Source organism: Ambystoma mexicanum, chromosome 9 (assembly GCF_040938575.1).
Source record: "Ambystoma mexicanum isolate Mex_15411 chromosome 9, UKY_AmexF1_1, whole genome shotgun sequence".
Lineage (NCBI taxonomy): Eukaryota > Metazoa > Chordata > Amphibia > Caudata > Ambystomatidae > Ambystoma > Ambystoma mexicanum.
The window spans coordinates 909,787,841-909,813,703 of record NC_090931.1 but is presented as its reverse complement, the minus strand read 5'-3'; the positions used below and the strand labels follow the sequence as shown (position 1 = coordinate 909,813,703).

Genomic DNA, 25,863 nt, shown 5'->3' with positions numbered 1-25,863 from the left:
GCTTTCCCCACCTGTGCTAGCATTTTCCGTAAGATATATGCACAGCGTGACTGCTGATGTATTGGACCCCGTCCATTGACTGTTCATGAAAGGAAAATGCTATGACTGAAATGAATGGTTGTGTGTGTTTTGTAGGATGGGAAATGTTACGTAGTATAAATGTTGTCCTGTACTGCTGGCCATCTATGAATGCATATATTAAAGAGATATGATATACCAGGACCGCTTGTGTTCCCTGACAGCTCCAAGAAATAAACCATGGCTGTGTGAGTTCCCTCACAACACTAACAAGATATACCATGGCCACTTGTACTCTCTCACAACACTCAAGAGATACATACCATGGGCAGCGGCCTTTCCTCACAACACTAAAGAGATCTACAATGGCCACCTGGGCTCTGTCCCAACACCAAGGGAATATACTATTATCACTTGTGTTATGTCAATATACTAATGTTTTACCACTTCACAAAACATGTAAACTGAGAAAATGTGTACCTGTTCCTAGTATTGTGTTACAGCATGCTTTCCGCGTGTGTTACAGAAGATATTTAATACAGTCATGTTACTCCGCTGCCCTGTCTTTCAGGGTGGTCTGAGACATAGAAGAAAGGCACCTAAGAAATATACAACAGATCTCCTACATAAAGGAAATACACCATCAACTCTTTTGTTCTTCCGCAACGCTTAGGATATGTGTTCCTATTAAGAATGTAGATAGTAGGACCTTGTGCTCCATCACACCATTATTGAGCTATGTGTGTATACTTGCTTCTAACCAATACCTCCATGGTACAATATAGGTAGGTATGTGCTAACCACGAATACTAGTCTTGGCTAAAGAAATATACACTTATCCTCGTTTACTTACTCTTCAATAGGTAGGTTTGCAACGAGCAGCATTGTGTTATCACAAAGCAAAAGGCGTAAATGATGGACGCCAATGCACCAGCCCAAGTTGATATGAACTACGGATAACCTATACAATGGACTTATGTGACCATTGCCGGTTGTATCATATCTTAATATGTTTTACTTATTGATTTTGTTCTTTTCTAGTATTGCCATTACATGGTAAGGTTGTTATAAGGAAGGGCAACATTATTTATTTAAGCACTTGCATGAATTCATTTCAACACTTGCCTTTTAATGTTTATACCCCCTTTTGTTTTTTCAAGGCTTGTGATTTGGATCTCACCGACTCATTATGTCATAAAGGAAGGCAACAAATGTAAGCCCCTCTTATGGGGAATGTGGGAAACCTACCAAGTCGATGGCTCCAATAGAGGATGCCAACTTGTTGATTGATGAAACTGACGGAATTTTCGTTGACTTGGATAAGGATGAATTTGAGAACCCAAGACCTAGCAAAAAAGGTCACAACAAAAACACGGCGGGCTTCATCACCAGTTGGGCTGTAGCCCTTAAATGCACTGAGAATGGTATTACTGATGCATTTAAGGGCTGGCCCTATCACGAGTTGGGTGCTAAAGGGGCTGTTTTACCTCCAGCTTTTTCTGGAGGTGAAAATCCCATGTAGCGCCCTGTTTTTGGTGGAATTACTGTCGGCTGTATTAGCACACAGTATTAGTGCTAAAAATGCCCCATTGGATCCAATGCACCCAATGGGGAATGGGGATTTACTGTTAACGCCCAACCCATGTTCCAGCGGTAATGCCGCCCGACCCGTGGGCACTAACGCTATTACAGTTGGGCAGTATTACAGCTGGGATAATGCCAAACTCAAGATGAGGCCCTGTGTGTAAGAAATCTACTTCATCTAGTACCCTTACTAAATTGGATAAGGAGAAAACTATGGGGGTACAGAATATTTCACTCTTTAAGATCTTAGGGAAAGGTTTCAATTCTGTGCCCCCGTTGCCAAACTTCAATTTGTTTGTGCTGCCCTGTCTGCCTTTACATGAAGGCAGAAAACAGCTGTCTGTTGTGGCCGATTGTAGCAGGCCAGATAATAAAGATGTTCTGCCTTTTCTACAGTCCCAACCAGATCAGCCCCAAAATGGTGGTGTGCTGCATTCAGCCATCGAGACTGAGCTTCCCAAAGTATCCTGAGTGAATGGAAATAGGGATTGCGACTTGTCTGCTATTGAGGATGAGTAATCTATTTACTGTTTATACCTTGCTCAAATCGTTTTAATTCCTTTGCTGGTAATTTAGACAAAGCTGGTGCAGCCTCATTAGACAGTTGTCCGATGCATGCGATACACTTTCTGTTTCATCTCCCCCCCTTCAGTCAAATGATGACAGCGAGTGTAGAGAGGGTACATAATACTGCATCTAATAGTAATAACAGGAGCAGTTGCCAAGGTTGCATCTCTATGAGTAAAGATGTTAATTGTATAAAAAAGGGAATTTTATGTTACAAGATTTGATATTTGAGTTAACGACGGAATTGAGTACATTACACGAGGAGAAGCATAGCAGGGGCTGAATAACTAATATGAAGTCTAAGGCGATTGATAGAGCGTCATCACCAATACCACAGCTCAGGGAGCCTGCCACAACCAAGGGGCTCACACAAATCGCAGATGCTCGGAGTACGGAAGCTGGGATGCCTCTGAACCCCATAAATCCTAGGATACATTGCTACCTGTAATCGAGAGACAAGTGCAAAGGGCCACTGGCCCTGCACACCAGTATAAAGATGCCAATCTGGTTAAGAAGCCATATACAGGGCCAATGGCACAGGAGGCCCCCACCATGTAGTTACACCATTGTCCTTTACATAGGATGGATGGTTTCAACATTGTTTGTATCACTGCTGTTCCTAAATTGTCTAAAGATAGTTTCAAAGTTCAGGACTCGCTAAATAGGTGTAGCCACTGGATAAAACACTTGAGAGGCTGCCTGTCACTTGCACGATTGATATACGGAAAGCAAGCAGAATCAGAGATCCGAGATCCGAATGGAACCCGTGTTACCTAGGCCCATTGCGGATGAACTATCTATATAGGATTTTAGAAATGTTCCACCTGCATATTCTACAATACAATATAGGAAGTCCAACCCAATTGCTCTCAAACCCTTGCTATCCCATGAAAGGTGCCTTACCACGCTTCAACAAGACGTCTCAAATAGGAGATGAGGTAAAACATGACGTATTTTGCACCAAATGGGCCCCCTGGTACGCCCATTATTACAAGCAGGCAATGGCACGGCCTCCTCTTTAGAATTCCTTAGTTGGAATATAGCTCGTCTGCAATCTAAAGTGGGGGATCCATATTGCTATCTATTTTTGGATGGATTCCAAGTTATTAGCCTACAGGTTACTAGGGCTGAGGGGGATACTCTGAAGTTTGGATATTCTACTTATGCTTTTAACGGGGGGAACGTGGAAGACCTAAATGTGGACTTTTAACTTGGGTAAGAATCGATACAAACATTAGAGTAGATGTTATTGATTTGAAATGTCCTGAAATTCAAATTTTAAAATGTTTTCTTCCTGATGACCTTCTGATTATTCTGTTAAACGTGTATATGCGGTTTTATGGCATACCTTATGCTACCACTGCAATCGCTTCTCTTGCACATTGGTTGGACTTCCTCCAAGCTTCTAAGTCTGGAAATAGAGTTGAGATGTTCATGGTTAATATTTAAAGCCCAGGTAGAACCTCAGAAATGGCTGGATTATTTATTGGAAGTAGAGGATGGATTCTAGGGGATCCCAAGATCTCTGGCTACTATGCCTAAAACACCCTATAGCCATGCCCATGCGCTGGGCACTCTTTTTGCAGAAAGGACCTTAAGGGCTTTACAAAGCCAGCTAGAAGGCTACAGCTTGACTAATCCTACATGTGTGACAGCAAATGCTGCTAGCCTGATTGATAATAGCCTGGTAGGTGTCCATCGGTTTATAGACAAAAAGTCGAAAACATAATGTCGAATAGCAAAAATGTCGAAAAAAAAATGTCGAATGTAAAAAAGTCGAAAACACATACATATAATAGGAAAAGTCATAATTTCGAAAAAAAATGTCGAAAAAAAAATCGAAAACCCAAAACACTTTTTTTTTTTACCCAGATAGTAACATTTATTATGGGGGGGGTCCCACCCCAACCCCCCCATCCCAAACCCCTACCCCAACCCTCCCCCCCACACCCCATAGATATACCTTTAATTATTTTAAAAAAATCTTTAATATAATATTAAATAATTAATTAATTATTAAAATAAACCATCCCAAACCCCTATCCCCATCCTCCCCATCACCCCCACCCCCCATGGAAATACCTTTAATTATTTTTAAAAAAAAGTTTAATAAAATATTTATTATTAACACATAAAATCGACATTTTTGTTTTTCGACATTTTTGTTTTTCGACTAAATATTTTCGACATTTTTACTTTCGAAAATATTGTATTCGACATTATGACTGGATACCGTGTCCATCACAGGCATTTGTTTAAGATGCTATATGTTATAGAACATACAGAAATTGACCATAATGCTCTTGCGATTACTAGGAATGATGACCTAGAGAATAAACAGCCTGCAAATTATGATCCAGATATTGGAAGTTCAAATAATGTCCCTTATATCAGATGGGATCCTGAACAAAGTGGACATCTTAGAAGCGAAATCCTCAGTGCAGTCATTTTAACTTTGCCTGTGCTTATTAGTGACACGCCCGTGCTTGAATACTATGACCCCTGTGTCTTTATGACAAAAGAGTAGATAATATTCTCCCCTTTATTACTCAGCCACTGATCCGGCAAAGAGGTCACGAGGGGGCGGGGAGGTGAAAGCTGGTTAGACAATGGGCCTCAGTACGACCTCGGCGGTAGCCATGCCGCTATTGGCAGCATGGCTGCCGCTAAAATTGTCTCCGGGTTCCCAGAATGAGGAATTACCGGGCCATTCCGAGTTCGGAGGGCCCGGTAATTCCTCCCTCCAAGGACCCGGACCCAGACCTTCCCCATTCCCATTTTAGCCCCCATAGGGCTGAATGGGAATGGGAGAGGGAGCAAACAACGGGCAGATTACGAGTTGGCCCGTTGTTTGCTCCCTCTTCCCCTCGCGGGACCCGGTAAGCACGCCTAGTTTTACCAGTAGTGCTTACCGGGTCCCGCGAGTGGACATCGTAATGTGGCGGAACGGGTTTAACGGGTTCGCATCCTTTTGCTGCACCCATTAACCCGTTCCGCCAGGGTCGTAATGAGGCCCGACTGTGGAATTGCCAAAGGCAATTTCAGAGCAGCAATCAAATCGGAAAGCATCAACAAAGGGGCTTTGGTTAGAAAAATGCAGTCAACTTAGAAGACTGTAGTCAAGGCCAAAAAAGAAGCAGTCATTGAAAAGAGATGGGAATGCCTGAAAGAAGCTTCTATGGAACATGATCAAAAGAGGCTTTAGTAGATGATTACACATGGCGATCAAAATGTTAGAGTTAGCCTTATGACCATCCCTGAATCAGTTTGGTTCAAGCACTTTAAGCAATTGTACACATCTGTCTTGGAAGGCACCTATTCTCCCCCTGTGTCACTGTCTTTCAACATTTGGAAAAAATCGCCTCTGTTTGTTGCACTAGAGGAGGTGTTTCTATCTCTTAAGGCTCAAAAGAATAATAAAGAACGGGGCGGAATGGCCTTGTAATATATCTGTTCAAGGGAGGCCCTTCCTTTTGGGCCCCGATGTTACAAAAAGTTTTTAATTCAGTGAATAACTCTCATAACCCACCTGCATCATGGAGATCAGCCACGATAGTCCCAATTTTCAAAAAAGGAGAAAGAAACAATCTTTCCAATTACAGACCGATTTCATTGTTGGACTGTTTAGGGAAAGGGTTCGCCAAAATCCTTGCAAACCAGCGTTTACATTATATTGATGATTTTAAACTACATACAAACGCGGAATTCTGTAGGAAGGATAGGCACTGTTGAGCAAGCTTTTCAATTATCATTCAAAAATATGTCGCACAACAAGGAATGTATATGGTGTTTATTGACCTTAGAAGGAGGTATTTGATAATGTTCAGTGCCATCTCTTATTGGAAACACTGTATGCTTTGGGCCTTCTGCCTCTGTTAGCTAAGTGTACACAGGCTTTATAGATCCATAATCAAGCCACAGTATGTTGAGGGCACCAAGGAGAATTGACAGACAAATTTACTGTAACAGAAGGGGTACAACAGGGGTGTGTCATAGCCCCATATCCTTTTACACTTTTTAAAGATGTTCTTGCTAGATTTCTTCTGGCCCACAAAACGGATGCCCCTATAATTGGACATTAACTTATTAGTATTGTGCTATTTGCAGATGATGCAGTCTTACTAGCAACATCTCCTCAGGGTTTAAGAAAAACCTTTGACGAATGTGTAGCATTATGTAAAGATAACATGCTAGTCTAAAATGCATCAAAAACCAAAATAATGTGCTGTGCTAGAAAAACAATACCTGCTTTGAATATTGAACTGGACGGAATGCAAATAGAACACGTGGAATTCTACGATTATGTGGGAGTCCGCTTTGATAATGCAGGCCCCTGGTGCACACAGATTCAAAGATGTAATTTGAGTTTGGATAGAAATACCGGTGCTCTTCTTGGCTTTACTAAAAGATTTGGTAGTGTAATCATTGAAGCCGCACTGGAAATGTACAGGGCCCAGGCACTCTCCGCCACTTTGTATGCAGCTGAGCTTTGGGGTTGCTGTGGTATTACTTCTCTCAAGGTTAAAGAGAATACATTTTTCGAGAAATTGTTGGGTCTATCAAATTGCACTCCAAGAACTGCTGTATCCATGGAATAAGGGCAATCGTGCATTACTTATCATGCTCAACTGAAACCAGTTTCATTCTGCATCAAGCTCTGGACATCTCCAGAGTTGGTGAAAAGGCATTCCATGGTGTTCTGAGTAGTAATCATTCTAGGCCTTGGATATGGTTTACACATGTAAAAACGGTGTTGTTGAAGATCGGCTTGAGTAGCTTTTGGTTCGCTCAAGAATCTCTGAGGCCGGGGGGTTCACAGCTTGTGAAATCAGTTTATTGGGCATGGCCTTGATGGAATCGCTGCATGCCAATGAGTCAAAAAAGCCTCTTCAAAGCTTGCTTACGCAACAAGAATACGATTGGCTTGGAGGATAATCTTACCTGGATCATGAAACCCGTTGGGAGGTCTCTGTATATAAATTTGCATTTGGGGACCCAGCAACTAAAATATTTTATGAAGAATTGCACAAGGGAAGGAAACACTAGTTTCCCAATGTGTGGTAATCCAAAGGAGGACTTTTATCATTTCATGTCTTTCTGTCCTGTAAGGGGGGCATGGTATCACAGGTATGACACTGACACAAGAGTTACAAGTTTCAAAACCTTTATTAGATTCTTGGGGTTCGGACAAAAAGCCTACTTTGCCCTGTAGCTATGACAGGAGTAGTCTCTAACATCAAATAATAAAGAAAACACAGTCCTAGTCAGTCTTTGTCAAATCAAAATGGCCTATACTAACAAAACCTAATGCCTGCCCTATCGCTCATACAAAAAAATTGTGTGTAAACGGGAATATGTATGCAAAGGAAAATCTGTGTTACAACATAAAGGATTAAAGTGGCTGAGTCACCTCTCCTCCCCACGTTGGACTGTGAAAACAAAGAAATAATATGAGGCTGGGTAGCCCAAAAGGAACTACACCAAACACAGGTTACAAAGGAACATACAAAGGTCTTTATTTTATGCTAAACAGTTACAAAAAGTCAAAGACAAATCAGATAGCTATCGGCCCTCAGTACAACACAGCGAACTCCAGCGTGGTTCGGTGTGCTCAGTGAGTGGGAATATTCATTGAAACAGTCAGGCTTTTATACAATTGTCAGACTGCTGTCCAGCCCTACTGCAGGTTAACTATTCCATAAATACATTACTGATCTAGGGTTTGTGCCAAGTTCGCTTCTAATGTGTTCGTCTATATGTATCTAGTTCATCTTTGGTTTACACATCAACAAGTCAAAATGGCAACATGTTTAACATTAAGCCTTAGGACATAGTTTATACAATGTAGTTAAACAGGCGTTCCCATTCAGTTATTCAAACGACATTGCAGTTAATATATGTTCATAGATCAGTTTCGTTGACACAGGTAATCCATTACACACAGGTCAGCAAAGGACAAGGTCTCAGTTCATGACCCTAACAAGTGGCCTGCAGGCAAGTTACACATTAGCTGTACACAGGGGTCATAACGGCCGTGTTCTATTCTGAATGACATCGTCCACCATTTTAACTGACAGGGTGATTTTACTGGGAGAGAGAACCTAAAATGGCAGTTTACATTGATTTTAGGGTCAGGACCTTGCAACACGAATTTCTTCACAGGTAGCTTGTTAGCAGCTTGGCGTAGGCCAATATACATATATTCATAGCAATAGGATGCACGATATAATTTCCATTTTGACAAACCCTCCTTTTGGCCTATGCCAAGTGCTAAACTACTTCTGATCTCCTTGCAAATAACTCCATGCATCATCGTCCATACACCCTGAATCGCTGTCGGAAATATCTATTGCCATCAGATCGTTTACTAAAATCTCTTTCAGTACCTATTCTTTGGAGGTTTTATCCGGGGCATACACTTTATGTCCTATCGTACTTATCGCCTGAGCGCAACATCCCCCTAGCATCGAACATATACTAGGTAGACATTGGATACAACAACAAAGGAACAACAGAACTCCCAAAATGATCAGCAAGACTGAAAGCACTTCCAACCCCAAGATCGCAAGAAGTCCCAGAACCAAGCGCTAAGATCCCAGTTTCCCTCGGGAACATGCACTTCTGAACTAAGGACGTGCAGATTCTGTATTGCCTTGAAGATAGTTGGGGAGGAATTTGGTGCGAAAACACAGCAAGCGGACCCCACTAATTTACATACTCCACCACGTTCAGCCAGAACGACATCTAATGCCATTCGGTTCTGAAGTGCTACTAATCTTATCGCTTTCTGCTCTAATGTCATGTTATAGAGTATATCTGTGGTCCGGTTGATGGTTCTCTCCAGTACTCTCGCTAGTCTCCTGATGTCTTTGGAATTCGCTATCTGCCCAAAGAATGGAAGGAATGATTTTGTTACATCTCCCAAAACCTGTGCCGGAGTGTCACCATTCTCGTCCCGCCGTGGACGAGCCTTTGAAACTTCTACAGTACTTGCTATGAACACCCCAATAGGATTGCATTAGGTAATAGGATTCCTAGATAACAAGTTCCCTGCCAATCCCTGGGTAACCATGGAAATGCTACATTACCGCAAATGAAATAGACAGGTTCGCCTACATACAAAGGTCTGTCTTCCCCAGTCAAATTTGCAACATTGGCACAACCTTTAAAATCCCCCATTGACCGAGTGCCATTTCTCTGTATGCAGAAAGAAACTGAATTGGGGCTATAGTTAACAGTGTAGGAAGGAGGCATGGCGTCCTTATTGCCTATCGGATAGATAGAGACAGTCTATCAGAAGGCCTAATAGAGGCAATGTTGAGTTTACTCCTATTTGCGAAAAGCGAGCATCCCAGGGGAGTCAAAACACGTTTCTCAAAACTATTCAAATTAGTGCCATCAAAGTTCCCCGATATGCTATCGTTCCAACGGCCAAAGAACAGTGCTCTGAGAGAAGCATAACAAGCAGTTGTCAATGGTAAAGGATGAATATACCAACCTAGCCCCTTATCCCCATGTTGCGGTAAATGCGAGCAGACCCAACAGTTGGACCTCTTAAAGATGGCATGTGTAGTGTTCATGATAAGTAGCAAAGTATTATTATGATATTTTTGTCTATGCTGGAAATCTCTAGGAGACAAAGTATGCAAATGTATAAAAAGTGTAGGAACAGTGGGTACATTGTCAGTCGGCAGCAAAGACTCTAAAGGATGAGTTTCTTCAAAGTACCAAAGGCCTAAGTGACTATCATAAAACCAAATATTATCATAAAAACACAGCAATACATTTTCGGGGCCCAGGGATTCTGTCCATTGTCCCGGCTGGCCACCCGATCATTTACAAGTCCAATACGAGCGGTGGTGGTAGCAGGCATTGTATTCTTCGGATGGAAACCCCAATGTTCATTGCTGGCGACCCCCCGGTTGCGCGACTTCTTAGTCCTTCCACAACCCTAGCCAACAGAATCCCCTTTTCTCAAATTTGGGCAAAAAGCAAGCCCTCAATGACTCTTTTCCTTCTCCGAATGCACAGCCGAACCGTGCCGTAAGTCTATCAGATGCACAGCAAAACCGTGCTGTATGTCTATTTTCTTGGACGCAGATTGTACTTTGCTGTTCCTGGTACTGATTGATCTGGAAACAATGTGTTGTCACTTCCCATTGGAAGCAACATATCAGAGACAAGTGCAGATGCCGAATTTGGGACAGCAGTTTCCGGATGCAAAACTTTTGGAGAGTGTGGAGACAAAATGGCGGCTTCCCCAAGCCTCACAGGCTCAGAGAGATTCTCCAACACACTCTCAGTGCTTTTTACTGCTTTGGAATCGTTGGTTGCAGCGTTAGCGAGGGGTTCTGTTTCTTCTGTAGCGTGTGGCACTGAGTGAGGAAGTTTCTGGACATGCGACGCGTGGATCCAATGCTTCCGGACTGCGCCGTGCACCGCTGTCTGGGTGACCAGCAGGACCTGGAATGGGCCCTTCCAACAGGGTGAAGGCAAGTGGATCGCTCAAAAGCCTTTACAAGCACCCAATCCCCTGGCCGTATGCTGTGGCCCGGGCCCTCGTATCACCCAGGTAAAGCTTCTCGTACCTGGTGATAAATCAATTACAGGTTGTTAGTCAACTGGCTGCAATAATCTGAAAGTAATACATTTTCGACATTCTTCAAAGCTTTGCATTTAGGAAGATTCCAGATATTGGCAGGTCTCCCCATTACCTCCTCAAATGGAGAGAGCGCAGTCTTATTTTGAGGGGTTGTACGCATGGATAATAACACGATCGGTAAGGCGTCCGGCCAATTTAATTTGGTGCCGGCACACGTCTTAGCGAGCTTGTTCTTGATGATACCATTGTGTCTCTCAACTAGTCCGGCGCTCTGAGTAATGTCGCGCATATCTGCAGAATTACAGCAGTGACAAAATGTGGACCATTGTCTGACCAGATGACTCTTGGCAGCCTGAACCGTGGGAAGTATTCCTTTAACATGGTCTTTGCAGTTGTCATGGCTGTAGCATCTTTGACAGGGAAAGCCTCGACCCACTTACTGAAAGCACAAATGACCACGAGGACATACTTTAGATTGTTGCATTGTTCCATTTCAATAAAATCAAAGTGGATTACTTCGAATGGGACAGAGGGTGGCCCAAAACTTCCCCTTGGAGTTGATGTCCCCTTTCCCACATTGTATTGTAGGCAAATCATGCAGTTCTGGACATAGCGCTGGGCAATTTTCGAAATCTTGTCATTTGCCCAAACTTTCTCTAACATTTTCGTAACCTGCTGGGCACAAACATGTGTAGGGCCATGTGCCATGACAACCATCATCATGACATAGGCGTCAGGTAGCAGCCATTTCCCTTCGACCGTATCCACCCAACACCCATCATCATCAAGTTTCCCCAAGCCTTCAGCCCACCTCTTAGACTCTTCCATTGTGGCATCAACTTGGATATCCTGTACAGACCCAACACCCTCATCCATTGCATAGGCATCTACAGCCTCCCTTGAAACATACATCTCCGTGAAGAGATCAGTGGCAGTTTGTCTAGCTATCTGATCAGCGAAAGCATTCCCTTTTCCAATATCATCTCCAATCTTTCAATGTGCTGCACATTTCACGACCGCTAACTGATTAGGGAGTGCAAGCGCTGAGAGCAGTTGTACTATCAGGGAGCCATGTTGAATCTTGGTGCCATGCGAAGTTAAAAACCCTCTCTCTGACCAAAGTCTCCCAAAGTTGTGAACCTCCCCAAAGGCATACTGATTATCGGTATATATATTTACTGTAAGCCCTTTGGAAAATTCACAAGCTCGGGTCAATGCTATAATCTCTGCGGCCTGCGCGGAGGGAGTTATGCGTGATTCTCTTGGTCTCCACAACCGTGCTCAATGTGGTGATTGCATAAGCAGCTGTGGATGTACCATCCGGAAGTTTGAAGCAGGAGCCATCACAAAACAGCTCCCCTTGTGCATTATCCAAAGGAGTGTCCTTTAAACCAATTCTACCCTTTGTTTCTTGTTCGGTAGCATACAGACAATCGTGTGACTCTTCGTCACTGCAAGCAGTACCTTGAGGGAAAGGTAGGAGTTCAGCCGGATTAAGAACACAACACCTCTTAATTTGAATGTGAGGGGCAAACAAGATCAATTCATATCTCGTCAACCGTGCGGAAGTGAGGTGTTGCTTTTGGGTTTTGTTCAGTAGAACATCTACAGAGTGAGGTACCATCAGGGTTAGATCATGGCCTAGGACCATTCCCTCACACTGCTTTACAGACGCAGCAGCGACAGCTCGCAAAACATCTTGGCAAAGCGCATGCTAAAGGATCAAGGGCGGAAGAAAAGTAACCGCATGGCCTATACTTCCCTCCATGTTCCTGCGTTAATACAGCCAAAGCACATCCATCACATTCATGCACAAATAACACAAAGGCCTATTCATAATTTGGTGTGCCCAAAACTGGTGCCGAGCATAATGCAGTGTTGAGCAACTCAAATGATTGCTGGTGTTCCGTGTTCCATGGCAATGGCGAAGAAATGCCCTTCTTTGTCAAGGACAACATCGGTTTTATCACTAGTGAGAAATTCGGGATCCAAAACCTACAGTAAGAAGCCATACCTATCAAGGCTCTAACTTCCTTTTCTGTATTTAGGACAGACATGCCAGAAATTAACTTTATCCTTTCAGGTGTCAATCTTCTTCCCTCCTTTGACAGGAGATAGCCTAAATAGGCGAACTCCTGGCAACAATATTGAAACATTTTAAGCAAAGCTTTGTGACCATGTTTAGCTAGATGAATAAGCAACAACACAGTGCCCTCCTTACAAACGCTCTAAGAGTCTTCCGCTAAAAGCAAATCATCAACATACGGAAACAATGTACAAGTAGGGGGCAATTTAAGGGTATCAAGCTGTTCTTTCAAAGCCCTACTACAAATACTAGGACTCTCAGTGTAACCTTGAGGTGCACAAGTAAATGTGAACGAGCGTCCCCCTAAGGTGAACGCAAACAAGTATCTAATGTCCTTGTGTATAGGAATACTGAAGAAAGCATTCTTCAGGTCCACAACACTAAAGTAAGTAGCTGTAGCTGGAATCATAGTTAATATTGTCGTCACATCGGGCACAATTGAAAATTTTCGAGGAACCGATTTATTAATGACATGCAAATCAATTATGAAAAGGAATGGAATTGCATTATCGCCTTTCTTGTACACGGGTAAAATCGGACTATTGCACAAACTACCTGCAATCTTCTCAATCACCCCACAATGCACAAAATCGGAAACAATGCATTTCAAGGCTTGCTCACCCTCAACTGAAATCTTATACTGTGGAATGCACAGCAGCTTAATTCCATGTTTCAAGACTATCTTAACAGGCTCAATCTGTAAAACACCAACATCATTGTCGTAAACTGTCCACAAACACGCTGGTACATTACTGAATTCAGGTGGCAAAGGTTTAGTCAAGAATTGAGAGACAGAAAGTTTCTGTGGTGAAATCGTCAAACGCACTCCATCAGAAGAACAATGAATTACCGCATTTAATTCCTTCAACAGATTTAACCCCAACAAATTCTCTCCACAATTCGAAGTCAAAAGAAATGGACAGTGGTCTGTAAAGGGACCCAAAGAGATAGGTACCGGCGAAGAAACCGGACAGACAACTGGTGTGCCAGAAAACCCTACAGAAACGTTGGTTTGCCCTGACAGTGAAATGTTTGGAACCCGAGAATGATCAATGGAACACTTCTGTGCTCCAGTGTCTATCAAAAACTGATGTTTCCTATTTCCCACTAGCATTTCAACGTAGGGACCTTTCTGAGTAACGGGAATAGGTGTAGGTTCCAAACCCTGCTTCAGGCAATCCTAGCGAAACAAAATATCATCGAAAGGAAGCTCCTCAGATAGATATGCAGCAGAAGGATGATCAAATATGTTTCTAGTATCCACACTCGAAGTCTGATTGTCCTGTGAAAAGGGTTGCTGGGAATCCTGTGAAAACTGACCTATACAATGGCCCCCTACACCCGGGCGACCTCTGGATCGTCTACCCATATTTCCAAATGTGTTATTCGACCTCTGTCGAAGGACGGGGCATTGTGCACGCCAATGAACCTCCTGGCGACAATAGGCACACTGGTTAATGTTCACAGGACCCAAGGGCACATTCCCTTGTGGAACATACTGACCTCTAATCTGCGAACTACCCCCTCTGGGGCCTCTAACAATTTGTTGTAACAATACTTTAGTCTTTAAATCACCTTTTCTCTTCTCGACTCTATCTTTTTCATTATTGACACGGTTCTCATAGTACTGAGCCATGTGCAGTACTTCTGATTGACACTTCGCCTGCCAAGCGCTCTCGGAAGACGTAGTTTGCGACTGGATGTCAGGCAGCAATCCACGTACAAATTTGTCCACAAATATTCTTTTCCCAGACTTTGTGCTTAAGTCTTGTCCACTGAAATCCGAGAATACTTGTTCGAACCGATTAAAGAACTCGGTAGCACCCTCAGACTTTCCCTGGACACAGGCCGTAAGCTTGTCCCAAATAATTCTCTGTTTGGGAATTATGATTTTTAATTTAGCAACGATTCTGTCAAGCAAAGTTAGTATCACCTGAGGCGGTCTCTCTCCAGCTGGCCTTTCTCCGTCAAGCCTAGTTATGTTAGCCCACGTATCTCCCAACCCAGGTACGTCATCTATAGTTCTAACCTGTTTCCACAAATCTACGGGCAGGAATACAGGAAACAACAAATCAATGTCGCCTAGGGTGAACTCTGAGGACTGCAAAACGGACTCTATCTCTTTATAGAACCCTGTTGGATTTTTCCTAATGTCAGGAATAGACTGTCTAATGGTGTTCACTTCCTGCTGTGAAAACGGGACGTGAACAAACTGTGATACATAATGTGCAGGGATGTTCACAGGGACTATATTATGTGCAGGATCAGCCACAATCTCAACCTTCGGGACAAATGTCGGAGGAACCTCTCTCATAGGCAACTGAGATGTAGGCAACTCCGAATGCTTACTAAGCAACAAAGCCAAGTCGAGCGCTAAAGCAGTCGAAGAAGTGTCAAGTGAAAAAGCTCTCTTATAAATGCTCAATAACTCTGTGGGACAACTAATCTTCCTTTTTACACACTCATGCTGCAGGTACTCTACCATTACCTGTATCACTTTCCTCTGCATTTCTAGGGTATATTGACTGTATGTGTCACATACCTCAACTGGAGTTATCGATATGTCTGAAATCCATCTAATCGCGTCTTTCTTACAAATTTGCGTTTCCTCAGATATCGATTTACGACATGGAAGAAACCGTTTCTGTACATACATACTTTCCCCTTCGTCATCCTCATTCTGTAACCTTTCCAACTCCTTTCTATACTCAAATATCCTCTCAACATGCTCATTTACTTTCTCCACAGTGTCTCTTGAAAATGCTAAAGTGTTTAAATCTCTTAACCCTTGTGGGAGATCTACATTATTTAATCTTCCCCACATTACAACAAATGAATCCCTAAACCATCAATTAAAACATTTTTCTCAGGAAAATTATCCATATTAGAAAGTGTGGCAAAAACATTAGATTGATCATCCCTCTCTATACAATGCTTAGCCCATGTAAACAAACACGTTTCTTTTCTATAGGAACGGTATTACGAGTAACAACCCTCGACCTTGCACCCTGATCAACTACAAGCAGTACAGGACTAGTTGGGAGTGGAGGTGCAGCCAAATTCAATGGAGGTACTATTACCGATGCAATGGGAAGAGGTGGAGGAGCAGGTGGAGGAACGACAACCGGAGGAATAGGAACAACAGGTTGAGCAGGAATAACAGCAGGAAGAGGTACAGCAGTGGGAAGAGGAACATACAGAGGTGGTGCATTTAGCAATTTGTCAATAAACTTATCAGAAACATGAAGATCTTTAGAAGGATACATTTTCTGAATACCGAGTGAGAAAGCCCTATACATATTTTTAACCGACTCAGACTGTTTGTCCTGGTCATATAACAATGCTTTTTCAGTGTTCGTTTTATGACGGCGCTCATGTTTTTCCCTACTCTTAAGATGTAGCAACGCTTCTCTTTTCCAATTCTGCAAAACATCAAATGCTGCAGGTCTAGCCTTCTTCTTTAACAAGACTAACTCCAAATATTCAATACGAGGGATCTCAAAACTACCATTGAGTGGCCACTGAAGTTCGGAGGCATGTCTGGTTTGTTTGTGCCAAATATCATTAAATACTATACTTCCAATGCCATGCTTACAGTACATAGTACATGCCGGCGACCCCTCCTGTGGTGCCGGACGGCTAAATTCCAAAGATTGTCTATCGCTGCGGAATAATGCCCTAAAGCAGGTAGACAATTTCCCAGGCATATCTCAAATTCTTGGTGTTACCTGGTCAATAATTGTGTCTGCAGATACAATGCGCCAAAATCAAATTGTCAGGATTAAATTAAGAATCGGGTCACGACTCACCTGACCAAACCTAAGGAGGTCTGATTGGATTTCAAAGAACTTACCTAACAAATTTTACATTCTGTTTGGTGATTTCGACAAATCTGCCTGCCTCAAGAAATGGACCCTTGTCAAGATGCCATCTCGGACCACAAGCTAATCGTCCAGGGATCGGGTCGTGCAGCGCTGCTGTGGCGTCACGTCTCGTTCAGTGGGGCCCCTTATGTCACACCGTCCGATCCCGGTCCGATAGGGTGCGTCAACCGTCAACAATCCGGCATCAATCTTGAGGATCCCTATTCAGGGCGCCAACTGTGAAAACAAAGAAATAATATGAGGCTGGGTAGCCCAAAAGGAAATACACCAAACACAGGTTACAAGGGAACATACAAATGTCTTTATTTTATGCTAAACAGTTACAAAAAGTCAAAGACAAATCAGATAGCTATCAGCCCTCAGTACAACACAGCGAACTCCAGCGTGGTTCGGTGTGCTCAGTGAGTGGGAATATTCATTGAAACAGTCAGGCTTTTATACAATTTTCAGCCTGCTTTTCAGCCCTACTGCGGGTTAACTATTCCATAAATACATTACTGATCTAGGGTTCGTGCCAGGCACACTTCTAATTTGTTCGTCTATATGTATCTAGTTCATCTTTGGTTTACACATCAACAAGTCAAAATGGCAACGGTGTATTCTCTAGGTTTAACATTAAGCCTTAGGACATAGTTTATACAATGTAGTTAAACAGGCGTTCCCATTCAGTTATTCAAACAACATTGCAGTTAATATATGTTCATAGATCAGTTTAGTTGACACAGGTAATCCATTACACACAGGTCAGCAAAGGACAAGGTCTCAGTTCATGACCCTAACGAGTGGCCTGCAGGCAAGTTACATATTAGCTGTACACAGGAGTCATGACGGCCTTGTTCTATTCTGAATGACATCGTCCACCATTTTAACTCACGGGGTGACTTTACAGGGAGAGAGAACCTAAAATGGTGGTTTACATTGATTCTAGGGTCAGGACCTTGCAACACAAATGTCTTCACAGGTAGCTTGTTAGAAGCTTGGCGTAGGCCAATATACATATATTCATAGAAATAGGAGGCACGATATAATTTCCAGTTTGACAGGACAGCACTGAGTAAGGCGGCCCCCGTAGACCGGATGATACACTCTGGCTCGGGTTCTACTAACAAGGGCAGTTCAAAACGTGGATTGAGGCCCGCCTGGCCTTCTACGGTAAAGTCACTTATTTCAGCATTACAAAAGTTCTTTCACCGCTCAACAAAAAGTTCACGTAGGTCTCCCTCTATCGATTTCAGACCTCTCAAAGCTCTAGCAGTTCGCATAGGTCTCCCTCAGCCGTGCTCGGATTTCTTAATCAACAAGCACCTGATTCAATGCATATCTCCATCAGCCGGGCCTGGACCTTATAATCACAGGACATGCAGGGGTTTACTTCCCCAAGCTTAATGCCCATTCGTTAGGGGTTACCTTGTCCTAACTTATCACACTTCCGGTCTCCCTCAGTCGGGTTCAGTCCTTTTACTGATGTCGAAGACTTTCAAATGTGTGAGGCTTTTACCGTAGACGCACGCAGGACCACTTCGACTTTCTCTTCAGCTCACACTCTCATGTTATTTGCCCCAGTTTCTCTTGTTCTTGGTAGTTCAGTACCACAAGCACAAACGTTCAAAGAAACCTTTCTCTTCAAGCATTCACCTTTTCAGTTCCACTTTTTCTGGGTTAATCTTGACCATTACACATTCCAGGGTACGTTTACTTTGCCGCTTTCTAACAAAACATTTCACATTTCGCAGAGACTTTCGAGTGGGCTACTTTGTTTCGCCGGACCATTCCACTACTCTGTATCACTGGCTTCACAGTTATCAGCCACTTAAAATGTAATCAATGGTTAGCTTTCTTTCGCTTCTCATCAGCATGTGCAGAACCTTTACTTGTGAGATACACTGTTGCTGCTTCAATCTTTACTTGACACAAACCGGCCTTTCATGTCTTTCACTAACTCACAGGTTGTGTGCGTTCCTTTCTTGTGTCTGCAGCTTTGATTCATGGGTCAAGGTTAGTACCACAGGCTTGGCCTCGCCTCCCCAACTCTGTCGTTCACCCAGGAGGGTTGCTGGCGTCTTTGAAACACAATGCAGGTTTCTTCTTGTCTTCAATTTGTCTTTCTCCGCGTCTCCTTCACGGTCTCCTGGAAGTAACAGTCTTCTGCAGGGATCTTTAAGGTTTCCCTACCCTTTTCTCTAATCCATCGATCGGTCGTCCCGCTCCAGTAGTTTCGCCTTTGACCCAGAAGCTCTGCCCCTGCTCATGTTCCACCTTGCTCTGAGTGTTTCTCTATGTTCCGCCTCTTATCTTTGTGGGGAGAGCTAATGAGTATCAGATGTATGTGATTGAAGTCAAGTGCCTGACTTTGCCTGACCCGATTAGCGGGACATGTCCAATGAGATATGTAAGTGTTAGCCTCTTTACTATCAGTCGCCTTCTTTCTCAGCCAGGTATTTGTGTAGAAAGGGGGGACGTTGGTGGATCCTATAAAATAGGATGGAGCATGGGTACGGGAAAGTGGAATACTGCGTCTCATCATCAGTTGCCTTACCCCCACTCCTTGAAAAACACCTCACCCCGGTGATCCTCCTGCACTGGTCCACCCCGAGGGTCTGGATCCCAAGGCGATGACCTGCCCTGGCCACCTAAGAGAGAGATACCCGGGGACTAGTAAGTGAGACACCCTTTGGTTTCTCACAGTCCTTATTTGAAATCTCAACAGAGAAAGTGGCTTGAACTGCTATTTAAATTAAACAATATAACTACAGTACTCAGACCCTGGATTTCTGCAAAAATCCAATTAGTATGTATAGGTTTTATGCTTTTCAAGCTATCTTATAATAGCTTAGAGGCAGAGATTCCAACCCAGGCGTTAAGGGTTTAACGGCGCCGTCGGCGCCGTTAACCCTTAACGCCTGATTTCCACCTTAACGCCTGCTTTTAGCAGGCGTTAAGTACCAAGGCTCTAAGCGTCCTTGGCGCTAATTACGGCACCGTAATTTACGGTGCCGTAATTAGCGCCTTCCCCACTCCCATTATGCCCTATGGGGCAAAAATGGGAACGGGGAAGGGTAAATGGGGATTGGGGATTTACTGCCCGACTCACCTTGGAATGGGGCGGTAAATCCGCCATCCACCATGGTGTAAACAGAGTTTACACCATGGTGGTAAAGTAGGGAACTTACCACCTGGGTTGGAATGAGGGCCAAAGAACGATTGGAAAATAGATGTTAATAACTATCTCTGGATGCATCTTAAAATGTGCCTTCATTTTTAAGAGTTCATTTATTGTATTGCTACAGTGACTGCTAAATGATGGTTCATCTAACTAATATTTGCATTGCTAATTGTTATGTAAAAAGCTTAGATTTAGAAGACTTTATTGTGAATATTTACTTAACGTGAACTTTTTTAGGCTAGTTGTCTCCTTTATCACAGATATGTTCATGTAATTTTATTGAAATGGAAATTAATTGTTCAATATTATTTTCTGTATTCAGCTTTTATGGTTCATTAGTACCTGGTGAGGGGGGGGTGGCAGCCTCCCAGCCAATGGAGAGGCTCAGAACTCGGGAGTTACCGGATGGTAATCTCACTGCCTTGAGCCTCCTCAGGGCTTGCGTCTGCCATCTTCCCTCACTGAAGAATGAGGTAAGAGGCTTCCCCTCCCCCACCCCTTTACCTAATATTTCCCTCCCTCCCCTGACCAACTTACCTTAATCTGTTCCTGATCGGGAGCGAATGTGCCGGGTACACGTCTGTCCCCGGTGCGTCTGCTCCCGATCTGCGGCACACCTCCATGGAAAGGAAGTGGGACTACTTATAGTCCCTTCTCTCGTTCCATAGCGGCCATTTTTTTGTTTCGTTTATTTTTTTTTACTAAATTCAATGGCCGTCATGAAAAGGGAGAACGGACTACATTCTCCCTTCCTTGGCGGCCATTTTTTTACTTTTTATTTCTCTGTAGCTGCGTTTCGCAACAGAGAAAAAAATGCTTTTAGTACCCCAGTCTTGCGGGTCAGGGTACTAATAGCAATAAGTTCCTTGCAAGGGGTGGGCATTACCACTTCAGGTAATGCCCCGCAGCCATCGTTAAGGCCCCCGCTTTGCTTGGGCCTGTAACTATGGGCTACGGGGCATTACCTGACGTGGTAATGCCCCTCCCCCCCTGCTCGGGGATTATTGCTTAATTGTTAACGGAAATAAAGCTTATTACTACTACTATAAAATTGCGTTCACTTTTCTGACCATGTACATTCCTATTGGCTATGGAAGGGTCTGAGCCCGCTTCTTTCATGTCTCTCTCAGTCTACAGGTGCGCAGGTGCAGGTGGCGGGGGATATGCTGCCCAACTCCACAGAGCGGGCAGTGACCATCTCGGGGACACCAGGCGCCATTATCCAGTGTGTGAAACAGATCTGCGTGCTGATGCTGGAGGTACAGTCTCTGAGAGGAGGGGTAATGTATTCAAAGAGCCCTTCCAGCACCACCACAAGATGTCCATTGTACGCACGAGTTAAGAGATTGTTGCTGAGTGTTGAAGCATCCGTGTAGAGCATAGTCTTCACACCCTTACACTGCCGTGGCACCTTTCCCACTCCTTCTATATCCCCTTGTCTTTTGGACCATCATTGAGGTCAGTCCTTTCCCGCTCCATGCCCAGGAGAAGCAGAATGATGACGAAAAGCGAGGGACGGGCCCACGACTGCGCCTTTCAGGCATACTGGGACAAATTGTGCACACACATCCTTAGCACCTGACCTGACAGATGGGAAAACGCAACCAATAATGTTGGCGAGCAGTGAGCGCCAAGGCGGAAAAAAAAGAGCAGCAGCAAGTTTTAGAGGAAGATGGGAGAGGAGGAGGAGGAGGAAGGATGAGAGGTGCAGCAGACTTGGGAAAAGGGATGCAAACCTCTGGGACATTGGTGTCCCTGTGCTATCGACGGTGGTAGCAGCTTCACTTTCCTCCGGAAATGTGATAGCCAAGCAGGGCGGCCCAGTTTCCCCCTTCTGGGGAAAGGGCCTTACGCCGCTGGTGTTCCATGTCTATGCTCCCTCTTTGGCTCCACACCAGCACTTACCATTACATTCGGCCCCGGTGACCTTAGCCAAAGTGAACTCTATTCAGGACCTCAGGATGGCAGCTGTCACAGGAGGTCTGCCAGGGATGCTAGTATCTAAGATGTTGGCCACCCATTCTCTTGCTGCTAGTCCCAGCGAAAGCAAAACTCGACGCTGATAGTGCGCCTCCAGTGGACAGTGATGCAAAGCAACACTGAAGTGCAATAACATGGCGCTTGAAAAAATCGTTGACTTCTGAGGACGTTTAACAGAATTTCGTTGCCATGTACCTGAAAACAAAAGCAGCACGCTGGGGCAGATGCCGGCTGTGCTTGGAGCAGGCTTTAGGGAACGGGGCACCCTTCAGGAACGTGTTTGAAACAAGCACTGACAACGCCAACAGTTTGGGTTTTTGTGTAGGCATGGGAAAGGCAATTGACATGCACTACCATAGTGGTATTAACTGCCCATTGATCTGCTACCATCAATGGGCAGTTAATACCACTACGGCAGTGCCTGGCAATTGCCTTTCCCATGCCTACACCAAAACCCAAACTGTTGGCATTGTCAATGCTTGTTTTTAACAGGACTTCAGTGAAGGACACGTAAAGTGCTTATAAATCGAGTGGCTGAAGGCAGGCCTGGTTAAGGCATTTTTATTATACAAGTAGCTGTTTTACAGCTACAATTATGTCATTAACTCTCAGAAGAGTGCTTTGAAAGAACACTGGCAGGCACTTGAGTACAAAGTCAGATATGATATGACAAGTCATTTATAATGCACCTGCACACAAGTGTTTCTAGACGCGACAAGACAAGGAAGGGAGGACAGAAGGACAAAACAACAATTTTACTAGGCCTTGTGTCATTCAGATCTCGCAAGTGTGGGCAGGGGAGCCATGATTAAAGCAAGCTTAAAGAGTTACCACGAGGAGGTGTTTTGGGTGCAGAAGAACAGGAACTGGGTGGGATTGTCCATAGGGATTAGCATGGCCATGGGCAGTCAATGGGTGGGGACATAACCAAACAACACCTACAAGCTGTGCGTCCCTCCTCATATGCCATTTTTCTGCTCTGTACCCTAATGCAAAAGTTTTGGCTTAGAGGTGGCTCTGGCACCTAATAGGTCAAACTAAGAATAAACGGTGCATGGACAGGGAGGCTTTCATGTGGTGCATTAGAAGGCAGAAGGAACCAATGCACACTATTTGATAGAGCACACCTAAAGTCTGAGTCAATAACTAATACATTATCAACTATTTGACAGTGTACGGCTAGAGACAGAGTCCAATTACTAATACATTATCAAATGTCGATGCAAGGCATTGACCCTCATTACATGTTTGCCGTACCGGCACTGTTTTCCGGACCGGCAAACTACGAGTTCTATGGGCAGTTGCTGTACTGCTCGCCAGGTCTGAACTGTCGGGCAGAACACCACCCGGCCGCAGAGATGCACGGAAACACCAGCATCATTACGACATGGTGCCAGTGTTTCCGTGGTCCCCATTCCCAATGGGGATTAACAGAATTGCCGCACCGGATTTACCAGACCACTGGGGTGCTAATGCAAGTCTGATGCCGGTAATTCACTACGGGTCCGGTGGCAGCCTGCCGGTTTTACTGGCACGGCTACCGCCGGACTCCTAATGAGGGCCATTGTGTAAGACTTATTTCCTGAGAGGGACACACCATAATCTTATTTGAATTTATATGTTGCTGCAGAATTTGGCTGGAAATGCTCTACATGGCTAATGGCAAGCAATACAAAAAGTTGGATGAATGTTATCATCAACCCGATTGGTAGGAAATGGATGTGGGCTGGACAATAGAAGGTAGCATAACAATTACCAGTTAACGTGGTTTTGAGCTCCATCTGGATGGATTTGTTGTGCTATAGTCTCAGTGGGTGGAGCAGTGAAGGATGGCAGGGGGCGGGGCGCCGTCTCCTGTCTTGAACTCTGTTACAGAACCTGCAAAGCACAGTGAAACAGACTCAATTCTGTCGAGCACCAAGAACTTCAACAAGCACAAGGTACATTGTGGTTCTATCCCACTAGTCCTTCTAGAAGGCCCCAAGTGACATTTTACGACCTATTCCTCCCTTTGTGTTGAAATCAAGTATCCTTGAACTTTTGTGATTCATTACTTTACCGACTACCCTCCTGTCAGTTTCCAGAGTGCATCCCTTTTCCTTCTTGAAACTCTCTGTCCTGTGCATTCCTTTACAGGGTGGGTTGTATTTTGTAGTCTGCTAGAACTGCCTGTTGTGATAATAATAAAGTAGATATTTTTATACAACCTTGTCTGAACAGTCCCGTTTATCATTGGGTAATAATTGAATTGTCGCTGTGTTGCAACTAATCAATGATCCACGACCTTGAGGAGATAAGTCTGCCATTCCTTCCACGTTAACAGAATTGGACAAGGGGGTTTATAATTTGCGTGTGTTTTTTGTCTGTTCAGATACCTTTTGGTGTGTTCGAGGTGTGGGGCTGATTGATGGTTTAGAAACCGATATTCATCCCTGGACCACTGGTGCCCCGTGAAGTTGATTCGTCACATTGGTGGCAAACGGTCGGATCTAGTTGGAGCCTTGCACACAGCTTAGTCACCCAATGATAAATGTACTGTTGCAGGCAACGTTTAGACGCTGCTAGGTATTTGTAATAATTTTGGATCTTGACATAGAGACTGTAAAAGGCATGCCCGTGGATGTCCTGGGCATCCTTTGTCAAGAGAGGGGACTTCCCCACAGCACTAAGGTTAATAAACCTGTGCTGCTGACCAGCCTCCAAACTTGGGTAGAAGTGAGGGCTGTTGGGGAGAAGACCCCAGCGGATGGACTTCGCCCTGTGTACCCGAACGGAAAAAACCTTCCGGAGGGGAAGTGGAAAATGATGAGGAAGACAGCATGAGCAGTGTTTCTCGCCAACCATCCTGTGTCAGTGAGGTCAGGGGCTAGTGCGGCATCCCGCAGGTCCCAGGCCTCATTACAGTCTCTAAGTGGCCCAGTAATTGTTCAGGCTGTTATCGAGGTAGCAGATATAAAACTCCTGTTCGAGGAGAGGGAACTAGCGCTAAAGAAACAGCTATAGCGGGACAAGGTCACCATAGAGTGGGACAGGGCTGCCATAGAACCGAAAAAGCTGGCACTTGAAGAGAAGAAGGAGGCCAACAGATCGACCTCTAGCGAAAGTAGCATTAGTGGCTCAAAACAGAGTGCTTGGGAGAAGCCCTAGTGGCACATCCCCAAATACTTAGTGCAGACTTACTAAGATGTTTGAAGCTGGTGTATTGCTGGAGTGGTTGAAACAAGTGCTACGATCGTCGAAGGTGAGGAAGTTATTAAACAAATTCCCTAGAGAGGTCATGAAGTCAGCCCATGCAATGAAGAAAAATGCATCTTGTCCCAAGGTCTGCATGCTATCCCCCACATTGACCAATGTATTAGCGAACAAGAGGCATTAAACAGCCAGATGTTTCAATGAGCAGCATGCTTTTCTGCTCATCTCAGTTCAATGGATATCCTCCTGGCAGATCAGGCAACCTTCGAATAGTTTTGTTTGTACCGTAATGAAAGCGAATCTTGAAGCCCGTAGGAACCAAGATGTCTGATATAGAGGAGCAGGCCAGTTTAAATCAGGTTTCTGTGATCCTTAAACAAGTGATCCTATGTATTTCCATGGTTCTCTTATATTGGAGACATTTTTTATCACTGACCTAGCACTAATCAGGTCAATGTGGATATCGCCAGTCGCTGATTTTGGGTTGGTGGCCTCAATACGACTCTTTTGACCAGGGTCAGGTTTAGGGGGAGGAACTGTAAAAGGTTGTGGACTGATAAAAAGCCTAGTGATCCCCCCATGCTTTTTTGTGAAGTTGTGGTGGGGGCAAAGGGATATGCATCTTAGACACAAGAGTAGGGAGCCCTTCACCTATTGGCCGGAGGTATAGAAACCAGGGAACCAAGGATGTGGGGTGTATGGAATATACCGGGGGTGCTAGTCAGGATGTGTTTAGTGAGATGAAAGGTTTGGTGTGGCTCCTGTCCGAGAGTGGGCATTTAAACTG

General features: G+C 44.2%; 1 protein-coding gene across 15 annotated transcripts in view; it reads left to right on the top strand.

Annotated features, from left to right (window-relative positions):
- PCBP3 (poly(rC) binding protein 3) overlaps positions 1 to 25,863 on the top strand; it is a 307,825-nt gene that overhangs the window by 192,828 nt on the left and 89,134 nt on the right. For all 15 annotated transcript variants that reach the window (XR_011274715.1, XR_011274714.1, XM_069616057.1 and 12 more), the window contains one exon: positions 21,035 to 21,163. Coding sequence is in view for 13 of the 15 variants with exons in the window: in XM_069616057.1 (XP_069472158.1) it covers positions 21,035 to 21,163 (129 nt within the window). In the remaining 2 variants the exon portion in view is untranslated. The remainder of the gene's footprint in view (positions 1 to 21,034; positions 21,164 to 25,863) is intronic.